The sequence below is a fragment of the Microcebus murinus genome, chromosome 14 (assembly GCF_040939455.1).
Source record: "Microcebus murinus isolate Inina chromosome 14, M.murinus_Inina_mat1.0, whole genome shotgun sequence".
In the NCBI taxonomy this organism is placed as follows: Eukaryota; Metazoa; Chordata; class Mammalia; order Primates; family Cheirogaleidae; genus Microcebus; species Microcebus murinus.
In genome coordinates, this window is record NC_134117.1 from 57,901,479 (window position 1) to 57,923,300 (window position 21,822).

Genomic DNA, 21,822 nt, shown 5'->3' on the forward strand with positions numbered 1-21,822 from the left:
ATAGTTTAAAAAAAACTATGAACAAATTCCTATGCACACTGCACATATCTTATTTTGAAGTAAAAAAAACCGAACAGGCAAAAACACCCTCATGTGGCCCATGGGCCGTAGTTTGAGGACGCCTGACTTATAGATTAAAAGGTACAGAAGGAGGGGTGGGCAAATGATAGCCCATAGGCTGCCTATTTTTGTCAATAAAGTTTTATTGAAACACAACCACACATTCCTTCACAAGTTGTCTAAGGCTACTTTTATGCCACAGTGGCAGAGTTGAATAGAGTGATTGTATAGCCTGCAAAGCCTAAAATATTTATTCTCTGTCCTTATACAGAAAAAGTTTCCTAACCACTGGATTAGAGCCACATAATAGCCAAATGCAACGTATGAAACTTGGGGTAGGGAGGAAATTAAAACATCAATAAACATAATTTTGGGGCAACTGGAGACATTTAAATAAGGACTGCATATTAGATAATGTTACTGAATTCATGTTAATTGTCTTAGGTGCGACGGTGGTATTATGATTATGTTGCACAATGTCCTTCTTCTTAAGAGTTGAGTGCTGAAGTATTTAGGGATTGTGATGACGTCTACAACTTCTAAATGATTTGGTGAAAAAAATACCAAAGGAAAGGAGAAGGAGAAAATGAAAGAAAAATCATCTATAGAGATAATACAGATGTGACAAAATGTTCATGATTGATCAATCTAGGTAAAGGGCATACAAGTATTCTATATACTGCTTTTTCCACTTTTCTGTAAATTTGAAGAGTTTTCAAAATAAAATTTAGGTTTTTTTTAGGTTTTAACAAAATCGGAGGGGCTTAATTCAGGGACCTCTTTCAGTAGACCGTGTATAATTTTCCTGTTGGCTCTGTTTGACTAACTTACACACCCTCCAGAAATTCCCTTATAATGGAGACATGGTTGGGAGGCAGAGTGCCCGCCCCCTCCCCAAAAGGGGTGCCGTAACCCCGTAAGGCAGCCCTGACAGGCTCTTCCCGTTGTAACTCGGGGGTTTTTGCTTGTTGTCTCTTTTGCACAGTAATTCCATCAAGCTGGTGAATCTGCTCTCCATATTTATCAGCACGTGGCTAACTGCAGCTGGGTTCATCCATTTGGTAAGTGTCCTTGAAGACCCTTCTGCCCTGGCCTGCCTGGAACAAGCCCCTCTCTGAGTTATTTTATTACCTGAAATTTGTCTCCCTGGAGAGAAACTTCACCTCCATTGTAGACAGGAAATGGGGACGCAACCGCACAATTGTTTGAGTTTCCAACCGATTCACCCCAAACTAGTTCCAAATGGTGAGTACATTTGCATTATGAACCTGCATTTTCAGCTCGTCCCTGTTGCAACGGGACTTTGTTAGCAGACGTTTCATTCTGTGTGCAATAACCCCAGCCAGCCACAAGATGGCAGTGCTTCCTCAGCAAACGCCTGGAGAAGGTCTCGGCTAGGGAGGGACGAGGTTGGAAGTTTGACCCACATCTCTAAGTAAATAACGAATTCAGATCCTTCAATTTCTCTCAGTTCCCCTTTACAAAAAGCCACCTTTGATTTTTTTTGCCTGATAACTTGTCAAGTTACTTTGTACCCCCAAAATGCTAATTCTTCTATATTAATGACTCTTGCAAAGCATCATATTATTAAGTCAAGCCCTTCTCCTCTCCCCAAGGGGATTTTTCCCTGCTAGAGCATAGCTTGTGCTGGAAGTGTCTCATGCAAACACAGACGGCTACAACTGGAAGGATCCTCCTCTAACAATGAGACTTTGAATAAAGATGTCTTTCCCTTGCTGAGCCTCTATTTGCATGAGGGGTAGAAGGATGCTTTTAACTACCCAGCATTTGGGATTTTGTCAGTATCAGCCGAAGGAAGAAAAGCCCGGATGGCAGCCAGGGACTCTCAGTCAGTCACCAGATCTGGGGTTCCCAGCCCAGCTTTTAATGCTGATGGGATTCTTGGGTGAAATCACCCTTTAATCACCCCACGTCTTATTATAACCAAGTGCCAAAATCACATATGTGGAAGAGATAATTGTCTTAAATAAGCTGGAGACCCTACCTTACTATTTGGTGAAGTCCTTCTGGTTCACCAGAAAATCCCCGTGAAAATAGGGTGTCGGGGACAGACTGACGTGTGAAACCTTCTGCAGGGGCAGGGCTGGAGGTCGGGGCCGGCTGTCCATGGGCCGTGCTGGTGCATCACAGGCACTGGCTGTCGGTGCCGTGGGGCCAGGATCTGGGTAGAAGAGGCCTTGGCAAGCCCTCTCTCCTGAGTGTACATCAAGTACCTCTCTTGCCCACCTCACACTCTTCTGGGCAGATCGGATGTGATGGGAAGACTGGAATGTGTTTCGTGAAGGCTAAAGCAAGGCTGGGCAAACTATAGTCCTAGGCCAAAGTTCCCCAAATCTGGCCATGCCTATTCATGGAAGCTTTGCTTTTGCAGAGTTGAGTAGTTGAGACCAGGACCTGTGTGGCCCACAAAGCTGAAAATATTTACTACCTGGCCCTTTACAGAAAAAGTTTGCCGGCCTTTGGTCTAAAGGGTTGTGCAAATGCAAACTGTTTTCACGTTTTTGTGCTCACGTTTTGTGCTCCTGGGGGAAGTCCATGCAGTCTCGAGGGTAGGATCACTATTGGCACTCTCCAAAGGAAGTGAGCAGGTCAGGCTCTCAGACATGTTTTATGGGGAAGGACAGAAGATCTGAGGGAGCAGGGCCCGCCAGGTATCTCCTCGGTCAAAATGCTGGCTCCAGACCTTTAACTATGAGAAGAAAAATGGCCTGGAGATATTGCCCTCCTTCCTTCCCCTTTCCGCCCTAATCAGTTGGGAGGGCATTTCCTCCTGCTGCTTCTCCACTCTCTCTGTTACTTGTTCGGGGCTTCTGAGCCCTACTCACAGTACTCAGCCCAGGGTTGCCGACGTCTTGTGCGAAGAACAATATACATCAGCAAGCAGCCTGCAAGAGCTTTGTGCTTTCTGGTTTACTGTATATAGAGACACACACACACACACACACACACACACATACATGCATGCACTTAAATATATGATTTTTTTTTTCTCCCCATTCCCCTTGCTTTAGGTGGAGAATTCAGGGGACCCATGGGAAAATTTCCAAAACAACCAGGCTCTCACATACTGGGAATGTGTCTACTTACTCATGGTCACCATGTCCACTGTTGGTTATGGGGACGTTTATGCAAAAACCACGCTTGGGCGTCTCTTCATGGTCTTCTTCATCCTCGGGGGACTGGTAAAAACTCTTTATTATCATGTTGATTTTTATGATCGTTAATATTTTCTATGATACATTTCCTTAAAGCTTTGTATTTTTATACTGTGTTTCTACACTAGAAGCAAATGATTGCATTAATGTTGCAATCAGGCTAAAAGTAAATCCAAACACGATGGTGACTTTTCTGCATAGTTCTTTGGTGTAATTACACTTATCCCATAGACCCAGGTGCCCTGCCCTGGTCAGAGACAGCCATGTAGCCAGGAGCAAACCTAATTCTCTTAAGAAAGTGCTATTAATAAGCAAGTCTGTCCCTTAGTAATGTAATTCAACACCTGATATGCTACAAGGACAGCTGCTGTCATTGACCCTAGTAGATGCTGTCAGTACTTCGTAGACAGTTTGCGGTTTCAAGAGCTCCCCCTTCCCCTGCTTGTTCCTTCCCCAAACTTCCAACAAACATTGTGGCTGGGGCCTGCCCTAAAGAGAAGGGTTTCCACGTCGGAGGACGGAGAGCACCTTGGTCTGGTCCAGGTGGGCATCACCATGTGATGAGAGTGCAGTTTGGTAAACAGCCCGCCCCATTCTGCAGCAGCAAATAGAATATTTTTCCTCCTTTTTTTTTGGAAGAAAGTTTCATTATTTGTTTTTCCGGTCCAAGCAGCTCTTGAGGTGGCACTAAACCATCCCTTATGATGTCATTCGAGGGGGATTTCTGGCCACACATTTGCAGTGGCTGCATTTCGTCTTTCAAAGTAGCTCATTTTAAGTTTAGATTTTTGCTGTGTGTGAAGCAAGTGATTAAAACTCTAATTCAAACACAGCGTTCATGCATGTACACTGCACACACATTTATATTTAGTGATGCATACATCTCTCTCTGTTTTGTATGCATAGGACGTATACATTTAAAATGTATATAAATGTGCATGTGTGTGTACATTAACACAGGCACTTCTGCAGCATTGTGAGCTGCCTGTAGGTGACAAGACTTACTTATCCAGCCACAAGCAAGATGTTTGTTGGACAAAACATGGCAGATTCGTGTTTCTCCTTGCTGTCTTTTCCTCCCATGTGATTTCCTAAATTTACCTTTTGTGTTTTCTGGAGATTTTTTTTTAATGGAAAAGCTTATTTTTAATCCTCTTTTGGTGTTTGTCTTTAATCACTCATAAAGGCATTGATTCTCCTCTGAATTTTAATGAGAAAGAAAGATCTTCTCTTGCAAAAATGTGTGTGTGTGTGTGTGAATGGGTGTGTGTGAGTGTGTGTGTGTGTGTTTAGTTTCATCATTATGCACCCCTTATTTTTCTTCAAGAGGAAGAGTTAGATGTCACCCTTATTTGCCTATGTCTGTCTCCTTTGTGTTTTTCTTGGTTGGTTTTTTTTTTTTATTGTTGTTTTTTTCTTTCTTTTTTTTTTTTTTAGATGTCAAGGTTGGCTGATGTTTGTTTTGTCCCGTGTATTTTCAGGAACTTGCCCTTTTTGTGCTTTTATTTTTTATGATCCAACATATCAAGATATACCTTCACAGGTCTAATCCTTTTGTGTTTTCAGATCTTAGTGTTCCCCCCTTCTGAAAAGACCCCCCTCCCTTTCTTTGGCCTGTCTTTTTAGTCTCTCTTCTGTCTCCTATCTTCTCAGGCCATGTTTGCCAGCTACGTCCCTGAAATCATAGAGTTAATAGGAAACCGCAAGAAATACGGGGGCTCCTATAGTGCGGTTAGTGGAAGAAAGTAAGTATGACAAGAGGTTTTGCTGCCTGCACTGCGGTAGAATCCTCTCTGCATGCCATTTTTTTTTTTGGCTCTTGTTTCTTTGTTTCATGCATGTAGGCAATGTTTGCCCGCTACGTGCCCGAAATTGCTGCTCTCATCCTGAATCGGAATAAATTCGGCGGGACTTTTAACAAACATGGAGGCAGAAAGTAAGTCAGTTGCATCAGAAAAGATGTGGTTAAGTGACTATCCAGAGTCCCCGTAGAGGTGACATCTGAATCCCGCCCCTCCCCCACCCCTGCCGGGTGTGATGTCAGAGGTCGCCCCCGGAAGTTGTCACGCTTGGACCAACTCCCTATGCCTTAATCCCATTCACGGTTTCCAAGAGATGTAATGAATGGGTTTGCCTATATAACATGTATTCTGATGCAAGCTCATTCATTCTTCATATCATATGGCTAAGTGATAAAATTCTGCTCCCTCAAACTAATGTGATGTTGTCTTGTGATAGTTTTTAGGCAACAATAACAGGATAAAACTCTAGTAGGGATCCTTGGGCTGCATGATTCAGGTCATCTTGCCTACGGCAAAGACATGGTGGTGACCAGAGACCTAGTTCTCCTCTTCAGCCAAGAGGCACCAGTCTTGTCCTCAAAGGGACTCATTACTCAGCTGAAATTCCTTCTGGGCAAGAAATACTATATTTATAGTAGGTCAGGACACTACATGCTATTCCTGATGAGTCTTTTGTTTGACTTCCCAAACATGAATGCTATCTTCTTGGCAACTATTTCAATTTGTGCTCAGATCACTTTATCGCCAATGACAGGAATGTGCAAGAGTTCAGTAGGGACTGGAAGTTTTGCTCCAAGTAAGGGGCAGGGCCTTGCCACCACCGTCCTCTGCCAGAACACCATCTCAGGAGAGGCATGTTGGGGGTGGGTGGGGCTGGTGGCAACCATCCTGCATTTATTTAATTTAATTAGTTAGTTAATTAATTAATTTTTTGAGACAGAGTCTCACTCTGTCACCCCAGCTAGAGTGCCATGGCGTCATCATAGCTCACTGCAACCTCAAACTCCTGGGCTCAGGTGATCCTCCTGCCTCAGCCTCCCGAGTAGCTGGGACCACAGATGCTCACCATCACGCCTGGCTAATGGCTATTTTTTTTTTTTTTCTATTTTTAGTGGAGACAGGGTCTGGCTCTTGCTCAGGCTGGTCTGGAACTCCTGAGCTCAAGCGATCCTCCCACCTCGGCCTCCCGGAGTGCTGAGATTATAGGCATGAACCACCATGCCTGGCTTATTTTTAAAAGCTTTTTCTTGAGTACTCAGCTTTGTTTTTATTTTCGAGGTATAACTTACGTACAGTAAAATGGACGGCTCGAGGAACCGGTACCTGGTAACTACCAGCCTTCCATAGAGATCACGACACAGAAAAGTGACATCACACTCACGCCTCTTCCCGGTCATGGAAGTTCCTATCCTAGAACTGTTTTTTTGTGTGTGATTTTTTTTTTTTTTTGGTGTTTGTTCTCATTCATTTTCAAATGAACTTTTGAATAGCTTGTTTGGTTTTTTTTTTTAAGAGAACATCAAGTCAGACTGGCAGCCTAGCGTTTCCCTCTGTCGCTGCCTCCCGGTTTGGGCAGCTGGCTGTGCTGGCCGGAGCGGGCCCCCCTCTCCCGTCGGCGATTCCAACGCATCCTGAGCTCAGGTGTCCCGTCCTCCGTTCAGAAAATGAGGAGGTGGGGAAAAGGGCTCATTTTCTTGAACTGCCCACAGGGCACTCGTTTCCTTTCAAAGGCACAGAGGACAGTGGGCGGGAGGAGGCCAGTTGGCGTCTTGTCACGGAGGCGGCACGTCCCTCCATCTTCCCGCTAATGGACCCCTCTCCTCCCTGTCATCTTAACAGCCCTGGATGAGGTTAGAACCAAGCTGTTGTGATGTCTGGGCCGCTGGCTGGATCCAAAAGGCTGAATAAGTCCAGAGATTCCCATTGGTCATTGATCCCATGCCAAGAGGAAAACAGCGTCTCGATTCATTTTGCCTGTAAGGTGTGGACAGGTCGCCATAAAGCAGACGGCATTCCGAGGGCCCAGGGCCGTCTTTATGGCCTCCCTGGAATCCCACTGTCCGTGCCAGCATTTCCTAACCACCGCCCCCAAAGAAGCCTATAAAATCAATTGCCCTGAAGTCTAGGTTGGAAATATTTATTGACTCTCATTCCAGGTAATTTTTTTTTTTTTTTGACTAAGTAGTTTTCCTAGTCCAATGTGGGTGGGCTGGTGGCTGGCAGCTTTTGGTGACGGGTGACCCAGATGAAGCCCTCACTCACCACCTCCAGAGTCTGATGTGGTCATCTTTCGCCCTGGTACTTCCACTCAAGCCTTCAGGTGCTGATGGCTGCAGATCACAGGCTTCCTGCAGTTCTGTTCTGCCTCTGAAATCTTTTATCACCATGGTTAGCCTGGTTTTCCCTCTCTCCTTCTCCCTCTCTTTTTTTCCTCCTGTTCCGAAAATGCTCTTTGCTTTTAATGTTCTCCTTCGGTCCCCAGTGTCTCCTACCCGGCAGACACAGAGTCCGTCTTGCCGTCAGCACCGGGGCCTGTTCACTTTACTTTACGCATTGTTTCCTGGTTCAAAAGCTAATTACTAAGTAGTTTAAAGAAGCCCTTTGGTCACTTAGATCTTTCATCAGAAAATATAAGCTTGGGAAAGGAAGGGTAATGAGGGGCCATTAGCACCCTTTGTTTGATGTTGTTTTTCCAGTCAGTAGAACAAGATTGATGAAATGTTATGTTTGGCCAAAATTTGAGTTTTCATTTGGAATTCAGTGTTGAGAGAATGGGCTGTCAGAATCAATAAGTTTTCTTTTGCTTGGGATATGGGCATGTGGTAGTAATTAGCAATATAAGGTCTTTAGTTGAGCAACCAAGCATGGATTCTGGCAGCAAACATAATGAGAAACTACAGTTGTTCTATTTCTAACGTCAAAAAGTTTCCAGATAAAATTAAATGCATTTGCAAAAGGAAAGCAGCTAAACTTTGTTGAAAGATAGAGTTCAGACTCTTAAAATAACACGCTGCGCTCTGGGTTTTTGTGTATGCATAAATATATGTGCCATACCCACGGACACACATACATATACTCTCCTCCCCAGGATGGAATCAAACGAATGCTCAGAAAGTAATTAAAACATATACATAGTTAAGGGATTTGTTTATGTGTGCATATTTTATTCAGAAATAACTTCTCTAACAATATATTAACTTGTCAGAGAACTCTAGGTAACTTGTGATGTAAAGCTACAGAGACACATAACTTTGAAATTCAAAGATTATTTAAAGCAAAAAAAAAAAAAAGACATGTAGGCAGAGAAACTCAGGGTTTTGTTTATGCAACACCCAAATTTGGGAAGTTAGAGAATAGGAAGATTTCGTTGGCACTTCGTTTTCAGTCTTAATCAGTGTGTTTGGCATGATGTAAACATTTCATGTAGCATTCCCAAAACATCCCCACCACCAACATGGTATCAAGGGCCTAGAGTGCTTATCCAACATTTTCGTCACCTCCCGCAGGTCGCCCAGACCCCATCATGGGCGTGGATAGGCGCTGCACACGTGCGCATATGTTGGCTATCTCGTTTGTCTCATTGTGATGTGTTGCAACTCCTAAGAATAGGGTTTTGAGTGTCAACAACCAAGGGTTCAGGGGGTGGCCAAGGTAGGCAATCTCTCCAGGTTGGACATATTGGGGACAGTTAGCCTCTTGGGCTGAGACCCAGACTCTCATCCAAAACAATACCCTGCCTCCCAAGCCCACGGCCGCCTCCTGCTCCCTTTTCGTGGAAGGTCAAAGCTGCTTGGAGGTTGAGGAGGCCCAGTGGGTGGTGAGGCCCCCGTGGCCTTCGGGATGCCCAGCTCTCTCTCCTAGCACAGCCCCTCACAGTTCCCCCCAGAGGGCTCCTCTCTGAGTGTGACTCATTCCACTTCTGGTTAGTTTATGAGAACTGACAAGATCATGGTCCGAGGTCACATGGCCAAGGGCCATGGAAAATAATCGGCCGCAGAGAGGAATCCGTCTGCTGTAACCGCCTTGTCGGAGGCGGCCCAGCTGCGGAGCCATCCAGACCTTGTGTTTCCCATCACGGGGCTTCGGTGACCCGAGGCTGAGGCAGCCGTGGGCCAGGTGTTTGGGACGAGCGAGTGGGGCGGGTTTGGCTTGCTCTGTGGATTCCTGGTAGCCAGACACCGGGCGGGCGCCCGGAGAGAGGGCTGAGTGGTAGAAGACAAGACGTGGGCAGAGGGGGAGAGGAAAGTGAGTGCGAGTATTAATACCTTGGGGGAGAGGTCCCCAGGACGAGGAAGGCAAGCTCCCTTCCTGGTTTGGGGACTCGTTATCCCAGACTCACCCATCTCTTGCGCTGATTCAGGAAAGCTGCCCGTGCAACTGAGCTGCTGTGGCTTCTCTCAGAAGGCTTCCTTGTATAGGCAGAAGTAGAGCCACAGACTTCCAGAAATGAGGACGTGAATCAATACAGCACAAAGCCCCAGGCCTGCCTTCGGTGACAGCAATGTCACCTGCAAGTACTTGTGTCTTTCTTAATCCTCTCGGGACCCTGGGAGGAAGGTCTTACCATCTCCTTTTGCAATGGGCAAGGAAGCAGAGGAACAGAGTGGTTAAGTGACTTGTCTGACACCACACAGCTGGGGAAAGGTAGGGCTGGGGTTTCAACCCGGGCAGTCTGCTCCCCTGTTCCCTGCTGCCTCTCCAGGGCATCTCTTGAGGCCAGAACGCCGTGACCATGATGGAGAGTAGGAGAAAGATGTGAGCTTGTCTTTGTGGCTGTCTCATCCTCCTGCTCACCCACTGCTGCTAAGGGTCCTGGCCCCAGGGTCAAGGGAAAAGAATGTGGAGAGGGGACAAAACAATTTCTGCCTTTGTTTTTCTCACTTGGTTCGACTGGAAGTGTAATTACCTCTTACACATGTATAGCAATGAGGGGCTCTTAACGATGCAGCCAATGGATCATGCCCGGAGTGAAATCTTCACCTTTTTTGTGGATTTCAGCACTTTCATCCTCTCTCCAGCTCCATCCTTTCAGGTGGTTCATCTCTTGGTTACCAGCCATGGCAAATCTTAGTGATCTGCTAAGCACAGACCCCTCCTGGGCAGATCCTACCTGCAAAGCATCTTAAGAAGAGCATTCTAGGCTCTTGCAGAGTAGCCACCTGTTTCCTTTCTCTCCTTGGCCGGTCTGCCACACGGCACAGAGCCGTTCTGCGGTGATGAGAGGGGCAGTAAGCAGGAGGAGCCCTAAAATCACGAAGGTGGGGATAATTTATCATGCTTTTCCTTTTAGAAATGAAAACACGGTGTTTTACTGTGCTCTTGGATAATGTGAATGTTCATATTTTAAAGAGTACTCAATACTTTAGAATGAATGATTGAGTATTCAGTCATTTAAAACACAATTTCTAAGAACTGGAAACAGCCAGGCGCAGTGAGTTACCTGCCTCAGTGTTCATGCCTGTGGTCCCTTTCCACAGGCCCATTCATTCAGTCAGCAGGTGTTCCCTGAGTTCGGTGTCAGGTTGTGTTGGGTGCCCAGGATTCGGGGAACAAGCTCCCCTGGAACCTGTAGACTCGAGGAGGTTGCAAGCAACGAGCAAGGATATGAGTAAAGAAAACACCGATTGCAAATTTTTAACACGAGCAAAAAAGACTAAGATTCTATGATAGAGGAAAACAGGGATTATTTACACTCGATAAATTGTTCCAAGGAGGTGACACCTTGGAGGACGAGATGCTAAAGCTTACTCAATGACCACTTAACCCAGCTTGCATTAGCCCCTAATCTTTAGTTCTATCTCCACTAGAGTTGGTCTTAAAGATGTATTTCTCTCCAGGGCTCTAATTAGCCTGGGCAGTGCTCTCTCTGACCCAGCGGGAGAGGGTCGCCTGCCTATCTTCTCTAGTTCTTTATTGTTGGGTTCTAACTAACCCGGTGTCTTTCTTCTGATCTGAACTAGGCTCTCCGTCTCTCTCGGATCCCTTGTTCTTTTTTGAGACCACATTCTATTCCTGCCTGCGTGGCTGTCTTGTATCAACATGAAATTCAACATGAAATTCTACTGCGTTTTCTCTCCCACACTCAGGCTTTGCCGACCATGGCGCTAGAATAATTTTTAAAGGATTTGGAATTTTAAACCATCCACTGGTTTAAAACGAATTATGTCTGTACGAAGAGTCATTTAATATATGAGAATACACGTAATAATTCTTTACGAATTATTTCTTTCCGGAGACTCATTTAACATACAGCCCCATTGTCTGCCCCCACCTTGAAGAGAATTAGCATGAGTCATGCCTTCACGTTCATCCATTCCACATGTGTTTATTGAGTGTCTGCTACACGCCAGGCACTGGGGACAGATGTATTTCTACACATCCGTAAAAATTTCCAAATAGGCCCCAGCTCTCCTGAGCTACGCATCACATTATTTGGCCACCTAAGTGGTTGGGAAGTTCAAATTCAGAGGGCATTGAAACCTGTCGTCCTAGTTGTAGAGGGGAGAGGCTTCCTACCATACCGTCTCCATCTCTGCTCTTTCTGCGGAGGCCGGGCCTCTAGCGCTTGGGAACAGGACTCAGAGTCAATTCGGATGCTGAGAATGTGGCCCGATCCTCAGGCCTTTTCTTTCCTGTTTATGCATTTCTTGGGCAACACTCACTCTGGCTCCTCCAGCCTCCAAGGGGCGGACTGCTCTCTTGAGGGATGTTTCCTACAAAATGTCACTTACAATTTCTCTGTCACATGCACTGCCCTGGTTGAAATGGGACCCGCCTTTTACGCAGACGTGGACCCCGCGTCAAGCAGCCATTCAGCCCTCTCCCTGCCGTGGCCCACGTGACTCCCCGGCCTGAACTCCCAGCAATGCCTTCAGATTCCTAGGTTTTAAAAGCCATAAATTAGCAAATCATCAACATATCACCAGGAAGGATCATCTGGTAGCGATTCTAGTCAAAAGGAAACACAGGCCTCAATAACTGATCTTCGCAGAGATATGAAGAACTGTAGACAGACAGATACAGTAACTAGGAAGACAAGGAGATAATTCAAGTTGACAGACCATCTTGGATTGATTAGGCATTCTGCTTTGATTAGCATTAAACTTTTTGGGAACAGGGGAAAAAAAAAAAAACCCTGAGATTGCCCTAATACTTTGGAAAAATGACCCCTTGACTACTTCTGAGATTCGGTTCGGAGGGGCAGATACCAAAAGCACGTGTCATGAGATGTTGTGTGGTATAATGTAATGTGCCAGGTATTCCATGCCGATGAGCAGGCTCTTGGTGAAAGTGGGATGTGGGCATTTTCTTCTTGGCATCTGCTTTGGATTCTTCTAAGCCATATCTTCAGTCCCTTTCAAACTTGAAGCTCTATTTAAAGAGACTTGGATGCATATTAAATCGATTTCCTGATGATACTGAGAGAATGAAGGCTTGTTCCCCCCAAACCCCCTCAAATTTCCCACTGTCTCTCTTCCCTTCCACACACTTATCAAAATGTTCCAGCTATTGTTCTGAAAACAAGAATAGAAATGTAGGTGGGAGATGAACTGTGTACCCCCCACCAACAGTCATATTCAAGCCTAGAATTTTTATCTCAAATATCCTTTCTTCCATTAGGGAAAAAAAAAAAAGAATTCTGAATATGACTTTTCCAGTTATAATCCCTGAAGATTCTTTCTGCTTAGTGTCAACTCTGATTGGGTGAATTCTTGCTGGGTAGATTCAGAACCCAAGGAACAAATGCCACCGTGTGAGACTGAATTGCCCCATGTTTTCCTGCCCTGTCATTCGCTCTGACAGAAGTCTTTCCAGAGCTGTGAAAAATGGCTCCTAGTAGATTTGGGGTTCATCCCAAATCTGTCATCTTCATGAAAACAAACCAGGAAACTTTCTAACTGGCCAAGTCTGGTGCCTCTTTTTATTAAAATACGATAGAGGCCAATGCAGAGTGAAGGTCATGGAAATCCGACTCTGTTGCTCTCAGAGTTCAAGCCCTGCTCTAGTACTGGTATAGCATGACCATGCCAGGCTCCCACCCCTTAGAACCACAGGCACTGATCCAAATGTGGGCACCGATTGTCAGTAAAAGTTATCTTTATCTTTCCTCCTTGCACCTTTTCAACAAGGAAACATGGGGGCAGTGCAGAGATAGATACTTTGCCCATTGCTATGAGAGCTTGTACGACCTTAGCCATCAACCCCAAAGGCAAATGCCAGCTAGTATATAGAACAGAATTAGGAAAGCTCCCATTTCAATATCTTGGCTCAAGAAACAATTATTTGAACCTCTACCATGTGCTGGCACAGTGGTTAAAAGGATAAGCAATAAAATGTGACTCTTGCTCTCCTGGAGCTTACCTGAGACTGACCAATCAGAACCATCCAAGGAGCCAGTGGCAGCTAAAAGGAAGCTTAATTATATAGGAGCATCATCCCAGGGAAATGCTCTGTTGGCAGGAATTTTGTTCAATAAGATCATGAAGGTGAAAAATAATCATGGAGGTAAGAAATATATTAGAGAGAATGCTCCTAAAAGCATATGGTAATTCACAGTGTGGAATGTACCCATTGGAGTAGCGTGGGGCACGGGTAACAGCAGAGTGCCTCGTTCAGATGAAAACCTAAGGATCTAGTGATGGACCTAGAAAAGAGGGGCATTGAGAGATTTGGGAGGGTAGGGGAGCTGCTGATGCAACCCTGAGGTCCGCTCCTCCCAGACTCGAGGGGTGTCCCTGTGGAATATCATGCTTGTCTCATGCCTCATCTCATACCTTCTGACCTGCGGACCCCCATTCCTGTGTGGATAACAGGTTCTGGAGGTGTCTCCTTAGAGTGAATGGCTAGCACCTTCTGCTGGCTGGGTCAACACCCTTGGGTGCAGCTGGAGAGCTAGGCATGGTTGTGTCAACTTGATTGTCATGATGGGAGGGTTGCTCCCAACGGCATATGCTCTAGGGCCATGATGAATGAGTCCCCAAGGGGCGTCACGGAGGGAGGTGGGGCTCGCTCTGCAGATGAAACCCCTCTGCAGGACTAAATTAAGAACCATTTCTTTGCTTGGACTCATTCTCCCTCTATTTCACCTTTGTCTCCAAAGGGTGAGGCCGACCTTTGTCTGCCTTAGTTCTTGTCTCAGTCCCTGCTTGCTCAGAAACGGCATTATCAAGTGAAGGTGGGCAAATCTGCTTTGATCTGAAGAAAAGAAAGTGCCAACCAGTGCCCCGCTTTCTCTGTAAGAGCAGAGAACCATGTAGGATGGGAAGAGTCAGGTCAAGGGAAGACTGGCTTATTTAAAAATGGCCAAAGGCCACCAAGCCCAAAGTCATGGGATGAATGAAATGCAGAAGGTCAGGTGTTGAAGAGAGACAGAAGGAAGAATGACTGCAGAGTTCATCGATTATAGAATTGCTCACTGAGGTAGGCTATAGAATTCCTCTTCCAGGGAGGAAGGAAAGAAAGGAGGGGAAAGAAAGAAACCAGCATGATGGTGTTAGCACTTGCATACTGGGTAATGGTGAGAATTTGATGAGAAACTAAAGTGAAGACAAATAAATCTGTCAGTTAGAGTTCTTTGGTTGTAGGCAACAGAGCCTGATTTTTGCTGACTTAAGCAGAAGAGGAATTTTTTTTTTTTTTGAATGTTAGGATCCAGGAGAAAGCTAAAGGGCAATATCCTAAAAGGGAGTCAGACATAGCTCTGAGATTCAGGAAGCAAAAATTCAGAGGCACTTACCATGGGGTTTTGTCATAAGGATGAATCAATTCCCACTATGACCTTAATGTCACTCCATTCAAGATTTAAAGGTACTGATTGGCCTCACTTGTGCAAGGAACCTTGATTAAAGGTCTCAAGACTGTATGTAATTTGGGAGAAGGTGGATCCCCAAATTAAAATTGAGATGCTGTTGACTCAAGGGAGGGTATATGCTGGACAAGCAAAAACAATGTCCCCTATACTGAGGTTCTCAGAATTTATTTTTATTAATAAGACTTGAACCAAGGCTCCATTCAGTCAACACGCTTACAAAAGATGTGTGGTCATTCCTGACGCATGGCCTAATTATGGCCATGTAAATGGTCTGATTATGGAGGTCTGATTATGATTTAGGGTCATGGGGGTGCAGACACAGATCCCTCTGGGGTAGTTGAGATCCTGACTGTTAGAACTTCATGTGAAAAGTTCTGGTCTGGGTAGGACATCCCAGTATTCTCTGTTAGGGCTACCAGTAGTCTGTCCTTTGACCTTGGGGCTCTGCTCTGCAGAGGTGCCTTTGCTGCACTGTTGGGATCTATTTGCTCAGCCTTCTGGCCTCATTTGGGGAACAGCCGCAAAGCAGCCCGCCTCCTCCAGAACAGCTCTATTGACAGCTGGATACGGTGATTACTTTATTCACGTCCTCACTAGGAGGGAGAATGCATTTCCTTCCTTTGTGATTAGCAAAGTACTAGATGTGGCCATGGCTAGGAAATAGCTTATCACTGAACCTCCTTGCTTGTTTATTTTTATTTTGTTAAATTTCTTTTAACAGGAAATGGTTATTGTCAGAGTTTGGGATTGTTGGCCTGATATACACTCTCCATTGTTGTGTTTTCATTACACGTACAGCTCCCTTGCAAATTTGAGATATGGTGGTAGATTCAGGGTGGCAGAATCAGTCCCTGGTCTATAACAGGCTTGCAGTTCCCTGTTACACTTCCTCTGTGCTTACCGTGGCAGAGGGTCCCAAGCAAAGCTTAAGTTTGCCAACCAGCCCGTGAGTCCGCAAATAGTTGTGGCAAGTGCTACAGGTGTCAGGGGCCCCTGAGCTAGGTTCTGGGGTAGAGTGAAAGGAAAAGACCAACACAGCCTGGGGTTTGGGTGGAAGTCAGTCCCTTCCAGATAGGTTCTCAGTAAGGGAGGAAGTGGGGCAGCAGGAGTGGGATCAGCCTTCTTCCTTTTTGGCAGTGGGGTGGTGAGCCTCAGGGGAGAAGCTGAGGAGCAGTGGCCCTGAAGAACGTGACCCAAGTCAGGGAAAGCTGCCTTAAGACAAAAGCAGTCCAGAAAAAGCACGACCAGGTGAGATGGAATGTAAAGCCCAGCTTGCATGAGGGTCACGGGAGGTTGTGATGCAGACGCGGGTTCAAGTTCAACCTATGTGGGAAAACACGAACTTTGCTGCCCCCTGTGTGGTTTGAGTTGTTGGGTCTCTAAGCACTCCCACTCTTTTATGATAAAACGTGGCTGGTTCCCCTTGACAAGTACTTCTTAAAATTCATTCCCATCTTGTCAGGGGCTACTGATGGCGGGGTGCATTTGTGGGGAGGTGGGATGAGGAAAGCGTGATTAGGAGGCTCAGCACAAAGACAGAAGAGAGTCTAGCATATGTATTTGATATAAATATTATAGTTTTACAGAGACATCTCGATCAATATATGCCACATTTCATCTACCTCTTTGACAAAGCGAGCGCAATGTATTCGGGGAAAGCTGTATAGGATTTTCAATTTACTCTGTATGATTTATTGTGACAGGATTGCTATGAGTTTTTTAAGTTCTTTGTACTTGTTCCAGTAAAAATGGATATAGTATCTTTAAAAATAAACAGCCCAGAGCTGTGCATTTTACATTGTCTTCCTAGAGCGGAGGCTCTGCTAAAGAGAGATCTGAGACCTCCCCGCCCTTGGGGAATCTGATTGCAGTGGATTTGCTTCAGTGCTTGCTCTTAGCTTTTGTTTTTTGGGAGGGGGAAGTGGGGCAGTGGGAGAGTAAACAGAGAAATCAATTAGGAAGCGATCACAGACGTCTAGACAAGATATGAGGATGGCGTGAACCAGGGAGGGGGCAGAGAACCGCAGCCCTGCTCGGGGTTCAGCGTCTGGTGGGCGCACCCCAGGCTGTCTGGGCCTCTTCATTTTGGAGTGGACTGGACTCACGTCCCCCAGGAATGGCCGCCCATCTCCTGGTTCCCAGCCCAGGGTAGTCCCCCTGGCACCAGCTGCTTCCCAGAAGGCATCAGACAGAGGGAACTGCTCTGCCCTTGGTCTGGCCCTGGCCTTGCACTGAATCCCTGGGCCTCGGTTCCACGTCTGATGGAGGGAGGCACTAGAGGAAATGTTTGCCAAGGGCCCTGGGGGTGCTAACATAAATGCCAGAATGTTAGAGGGGCCCAATCACTACCCTGCTGTCACAGTTCCTGTTTTCAAAGGCTACAGGCTCTAAGAACTGCTATCTGAGTCTTTGAAAAAGTGTGTGGTTTTCATTCTCATCCAGCTAAACTCATCGTCAGTGGCTCTCCGTGAGGCTTGGTTTTCTATTTTTAGTAGAGGTGGGGTCTTGCTCTTGCTCAGGCTGGTCTTGAACTCCCAACCTCAAGTGATCTTCCCACCTCAGCCTTCGAGAGTGCTTAGGATTACAGGTGTGAGCCACCGCACCCAGCCCAGAACTAAACAAAACTTTAAAGACCAAAAAGTCCATCGGGTCAGAAATGGTTGTTGATTTAGGTTTGTTTGCCATCTTCACAAACCAAGTGGTCAGGCCCTATAGAAATCCGTCCTGAGTATTGTCACTAGTCTAAAAACGTTCACACCCAGAGCCATAGATGGGAACAGGTTTAGCTACTTCTATAGCTTAATTTTCCTGCATATTCTCCATTGTAAATGGATCATTGAGATTCTTCTCTTCCTCTGGATCCCTGGAGGGGGCTGCTGAGGAAATCCTGAGCTGGACATGGCATTTAATGTCTAAAACGGATATCTGCATCACTTTGCAGCCCCCTGCCTTGCCAAATAATGTCCCTTAAGTTAAAAGTTTGGTTTAGAGTTCCTGACCAGTGGTACTTGTGATTTCTGCCCACCACTCAGGCTTTGGATTTAGCGATACTGCCTTTACAGCCAGAATCTAGTGATACTGCAACACTGTGATGGTTAATCCACCCCAATCCCCAAACTAAGCCTCTCCCCTGGCCCACTGAGGACCCCTCCCACACCCCCTCCACCATGTATCCAGGAGGAGATCTTTGTGGGTGCAGCCCTGCTTGTCCTGAAGGAGCAGAAGCTGAACTCCCCAAGCCTGTGTGTGCCTTTGCCCCACTTTCGTCTCAGCAAGAAGTGGAATGGACCTGAGTCACATCCTTTACTTGCTGTGGGATGCCAGGCACGTGACTTAATGAAATCGAAATTTAGACAGGTTATCTGAAAAGATGCAGATAGTAAGAGAAGAGGGTTTTCTGAGGATTAGGTGAGATTATATAGGCCATAGAACATTTTCTGTCTGTTGCATGCTGATTTGCATATGTCACATGAATTCCACTATTAATATTTTACAATGCTTGCAGCATGCCAGATTACTAGGTCCTTACATGTATTATCTCTTTAAATACATCCTCAGGATAACCTCATGAATCAGGTACTAGCTCTGGACCCTCAAAGGCTCTGGCTTCTTAGTTGTAGAATATGAAATTGGTACCTCGTCTGAGACTATTTAGTTATTAGTGTCTGAGCTGAGTTGACATAGGGCTATCAGTGTGACTCTCACGTGGTGCCTGTGTAGATGTGTAGGTGTCGCCAGCAGAAATCATTTTGGATGGGGATCTTTTTGGCTTTCTTCAAATCACGCTGTGTGAATGACCATTGCTCTACTTCCAGGGAGGGCCCACCCTGCTCTCAATCCTGGAATACATTCAATTATCTTTCCAATAATTGAGGATGCAACACATTCTTCTTCTCTTCTCCCAGCAACCCTATTCTTCCCCAATCTACTGCTTCTGGAATTTTCAAAAGTCCTGGAAATATTTCTGGAAAATAAATTTTCTGCATTCACTCTTCTCCCCTCCGGCCCCTGCAGGGCCTTCCTTAGACACGGGCTGTCGGAAGCGTATCTCCTACTGCCAATGCTGAGTTAGAGAGGCAGGTTCTCCCCATCCATCAATTCTAACTGCATTCAAACACTTTCAATATGTGGGCTCCTTGATAACTTTCACTGTATGGAAAACAAAATGGAGGAAAATGATTATTGGCACAAAAGGGGGAGGCCATAAATCTTCAAATCAGATACAGGACAGATTGGAACAATATGGGTTCTCCAAGGTTGCCATGATAATGTACCTAATAATTCTCCTTGGGCAAAAAGGCAATCTGCTTTCAATCAATCTTGCTTTTTCTGAGCAAAAATACCAATTATGTTGAAGGAAGATTTTTTTTTTCTTCCTTTTTGATAAAGACTGCTCTCCACCCCAGAAATCATGCTGTAGCTAAAAGATATATATTTTCAATTGTCTAGAATGGTATTGGACAGCTAGCACCAAATGGAAAAAGTCAATCCTTTTTCTTCTCTCCTCTCTTGTCAGCATTTGTCTACTTCTTAGGAGAAGTGAAAGTTAATTAAGGCTTAAGGGATAATATTGATTGCATTGGAATATATTTCATATGTGCCCAGCACATTTTCAAGTAAGAGAACCCTGACTTTTTTTAAGGCTGAATAAATCAGCTGGCTGAGCCTTTGATTCAAGGGTGAGAGGGGGACCCATCTCCTCCCCTTCCACTTCTCACACATCTTTCCTAGGGATGAATGATTTCAGAAGAGGAAGAAAGGGTGCTGGTGGATGCTCATTCAGTTCTTTGTGTACCAGATAGGAAAGGATGGATGTTCAGGCATTTCCCTATACCTGTCATTGATTTAAGTCCAGCTTTGAATAATATCCAGGCTTATGCTGATATAGAACTTTGAACTTTACAATGCCTGGTGCAGGAATGCTAACCTATCAGCTTCCTCATGAGAACAAGTAGCTCGAATGGGAACAAGTAGCTTGCCCAGAGTGACACACATCCTTGGTAGCAGAGCAGGGAATCCTGTCTGTCTTTCTTTCACATCCAAGTGAAAGAAACAGCCCCACCCACTTATCTGTCCCGCAGGGATACCCATACACTGGATTCATGTTGGCCTTGTTCTTAATGTTTGAAGTCCACGGGCAGAAAGCATTAGGATGGCACCAAGCAGCCCCACTGTCATTTGTAGGGAGGTCGGGTCAGGAGGGGAATCCTATTTTTGTGTCACTTTGTACACATTGGGCAAATTCAAAATCAGAAATCTTATTCAGAACATACAAATTCATGTGCAGCGTTTTATCCATATAAAAGCACATGTACCACAAGAAGCATTTTAAGATATGATGTGATAAAGATGTGTATAATCCAAGTGTTCAACTTATATCGTATATTAGGATATACTGTATATTTCACAGCCTTATAGGAAAGAGGGCGTTAGTCATGTGGGCTTTGGACATAAAATTTGGATGGGTGGCCAAGGGACCTCCCCACACCTAGCAGGTACTGGCGAGAGAGCAGAGGGATCATATTAAGACAGCTCTTCTGCAGTAGCCATTGGCACTCTTCCCTCCCCTCGATGGCCTCTGCCTGCCTGATTGCTAAGTGCACCACCGTAACAATAACAGTTCATAATGGTGATATTATTAACTGCATCGTGCATATTATTGATTTACTCTTTGTTCTGCATCATTATCCTTTCACCAATGAGTTTACTGTATTATTCTCACATACTTAGTCAAGCACCAAATTACAATGAAAGGGCAGGCTCTTGTAATGGCATCTAATGGAACATTGCATAAGCCATCATCATTGCCTCCTATTATGGGCTGCCTCCAGCCAATGAGCTTTCTGCCTTATTGGAATGTGCACAGAGCAATTATGCAGTGCAAGGGGCCTGGCCGTTCTAAATTCTACCCAGGAAATAACCATGCTGCATGTTCACCACCTGCCCAGGTCTCAAAGCACAGCTAGCGATTCAGCCTCCGTCACTGTCAGCCTCAGGGAAGCAGGGACAGGAGCAGAGCCCCTTGCTAGGGGCACTGGAAGCCAGTGGTTTTATTTGCACAGTCAGTCCCCAGCTTTTGGTCTTGCAGCTCACTCTTGCATCGGAGTACTTACTCCTGATCATGCACTCTGGAGCAAATATACACAGGATAGCCTGGTGCTCAAGTCAGAGTAATCCAGGAGCCCGAAGCTGTTGGAGGGACTGTTAGGCTCAGTAGTTCTGAAAGAGGGGATCATCTCAGAGTGAGCCACTATTTCCAGAAACAGAAGTCCAAACCACCCTAGAACAAGGCAAGTAACTACAGCCCCATCCCTTCCTGGCTTCACCCTATCCTGTGGTCTTGGAAACCCCAGGCACCCTAAGGAAGCCACCCCATGGGGACACACAGCCAGCCGGTGTGATCTTCCATTCCACGGGCATCCCGCCCCCACTTAGCCCTGAGTAATGCTCACTTACTGTAAAGTGTTACATGCCCCCATTGTCGGAGGAGTTATGGCGGAAAAATGCAAAATTTCCTTTTTACTGCTATGGCCAGCAGAGCCTATAACGTGTCAGGCTGCACATTAGCCGCCCTGATAAAAGTCCGCTTTCTTACACACAAAATCATCGTTTCAGCAAGATTTGTTATCTCATTACCTGATAAGCTCTATGTCATAAACCAAGACTCATACAGTAAATCTCCCGGGAGGACGCTTTGTGGGCAGAAAGGGAGAGATATGCATCTGCAAGGGACTTGATAATGCAGCATTTAAGCGCAAGCATAATGTCACTTATTGTTGAATGCATAAAACCACTTGGCCAAACGGTTGGGGTTTTAATAGGATCTTTGTGCAGCATCAGGTGAGAAGCCATATGCCTTTTCTGTCCAGGAGTCTCTGAGCACCTGCTAGCACCGCTGCTTTGCCTCCTCGCGGGCCTCGGGGATGGTAGCTGGGCTTTCGGGGAGGCGGAGGGAGGAGAGGACTGCTTCCCT

At 45.7% G+C, this 21,822-nt stretch overlaps 1 protein-coding gene across 27 annotated transcripts in view; it reads left to right on the plus strand.

Annotated features, from left to right (window-relative positions):
- KCNMA1 (potassium calcium-activated channel subfamily M alpha 1) overlaps positions 1 to 21,822 on the plus strand; it is a 722,512-nt gene that overhangs the window by 488,728 nt on the left and 211,962 nt on the right. For 26 of the 27 annotated variants that reach the window (XM_076010104.1, XM_076010105.1, XM_076010108.1 and 23 more), the window contains exons 7-9: positions 1,046 to 1,121; positions 3,093 to 3,263; positions 4,890 to 4,981. In XM_076010104.1, the coding sequence (XP_075866219.1) occupies positions 1,046 to 1,121; positions 3,093 to 3,263; positions 4,890 to 4,981 (339 nt within the window). Of the gene's footprint in view, positions 1 to 1,045; positions 1,122 to 3,092; positions 3,264 to 4,889; positions 4,982 to 5,080; positions 5,173 to 21,822 lie in introns of all 27 variants that reach the window. The other variant, XM_076010119.1, reaches the window with a different exon arrangement.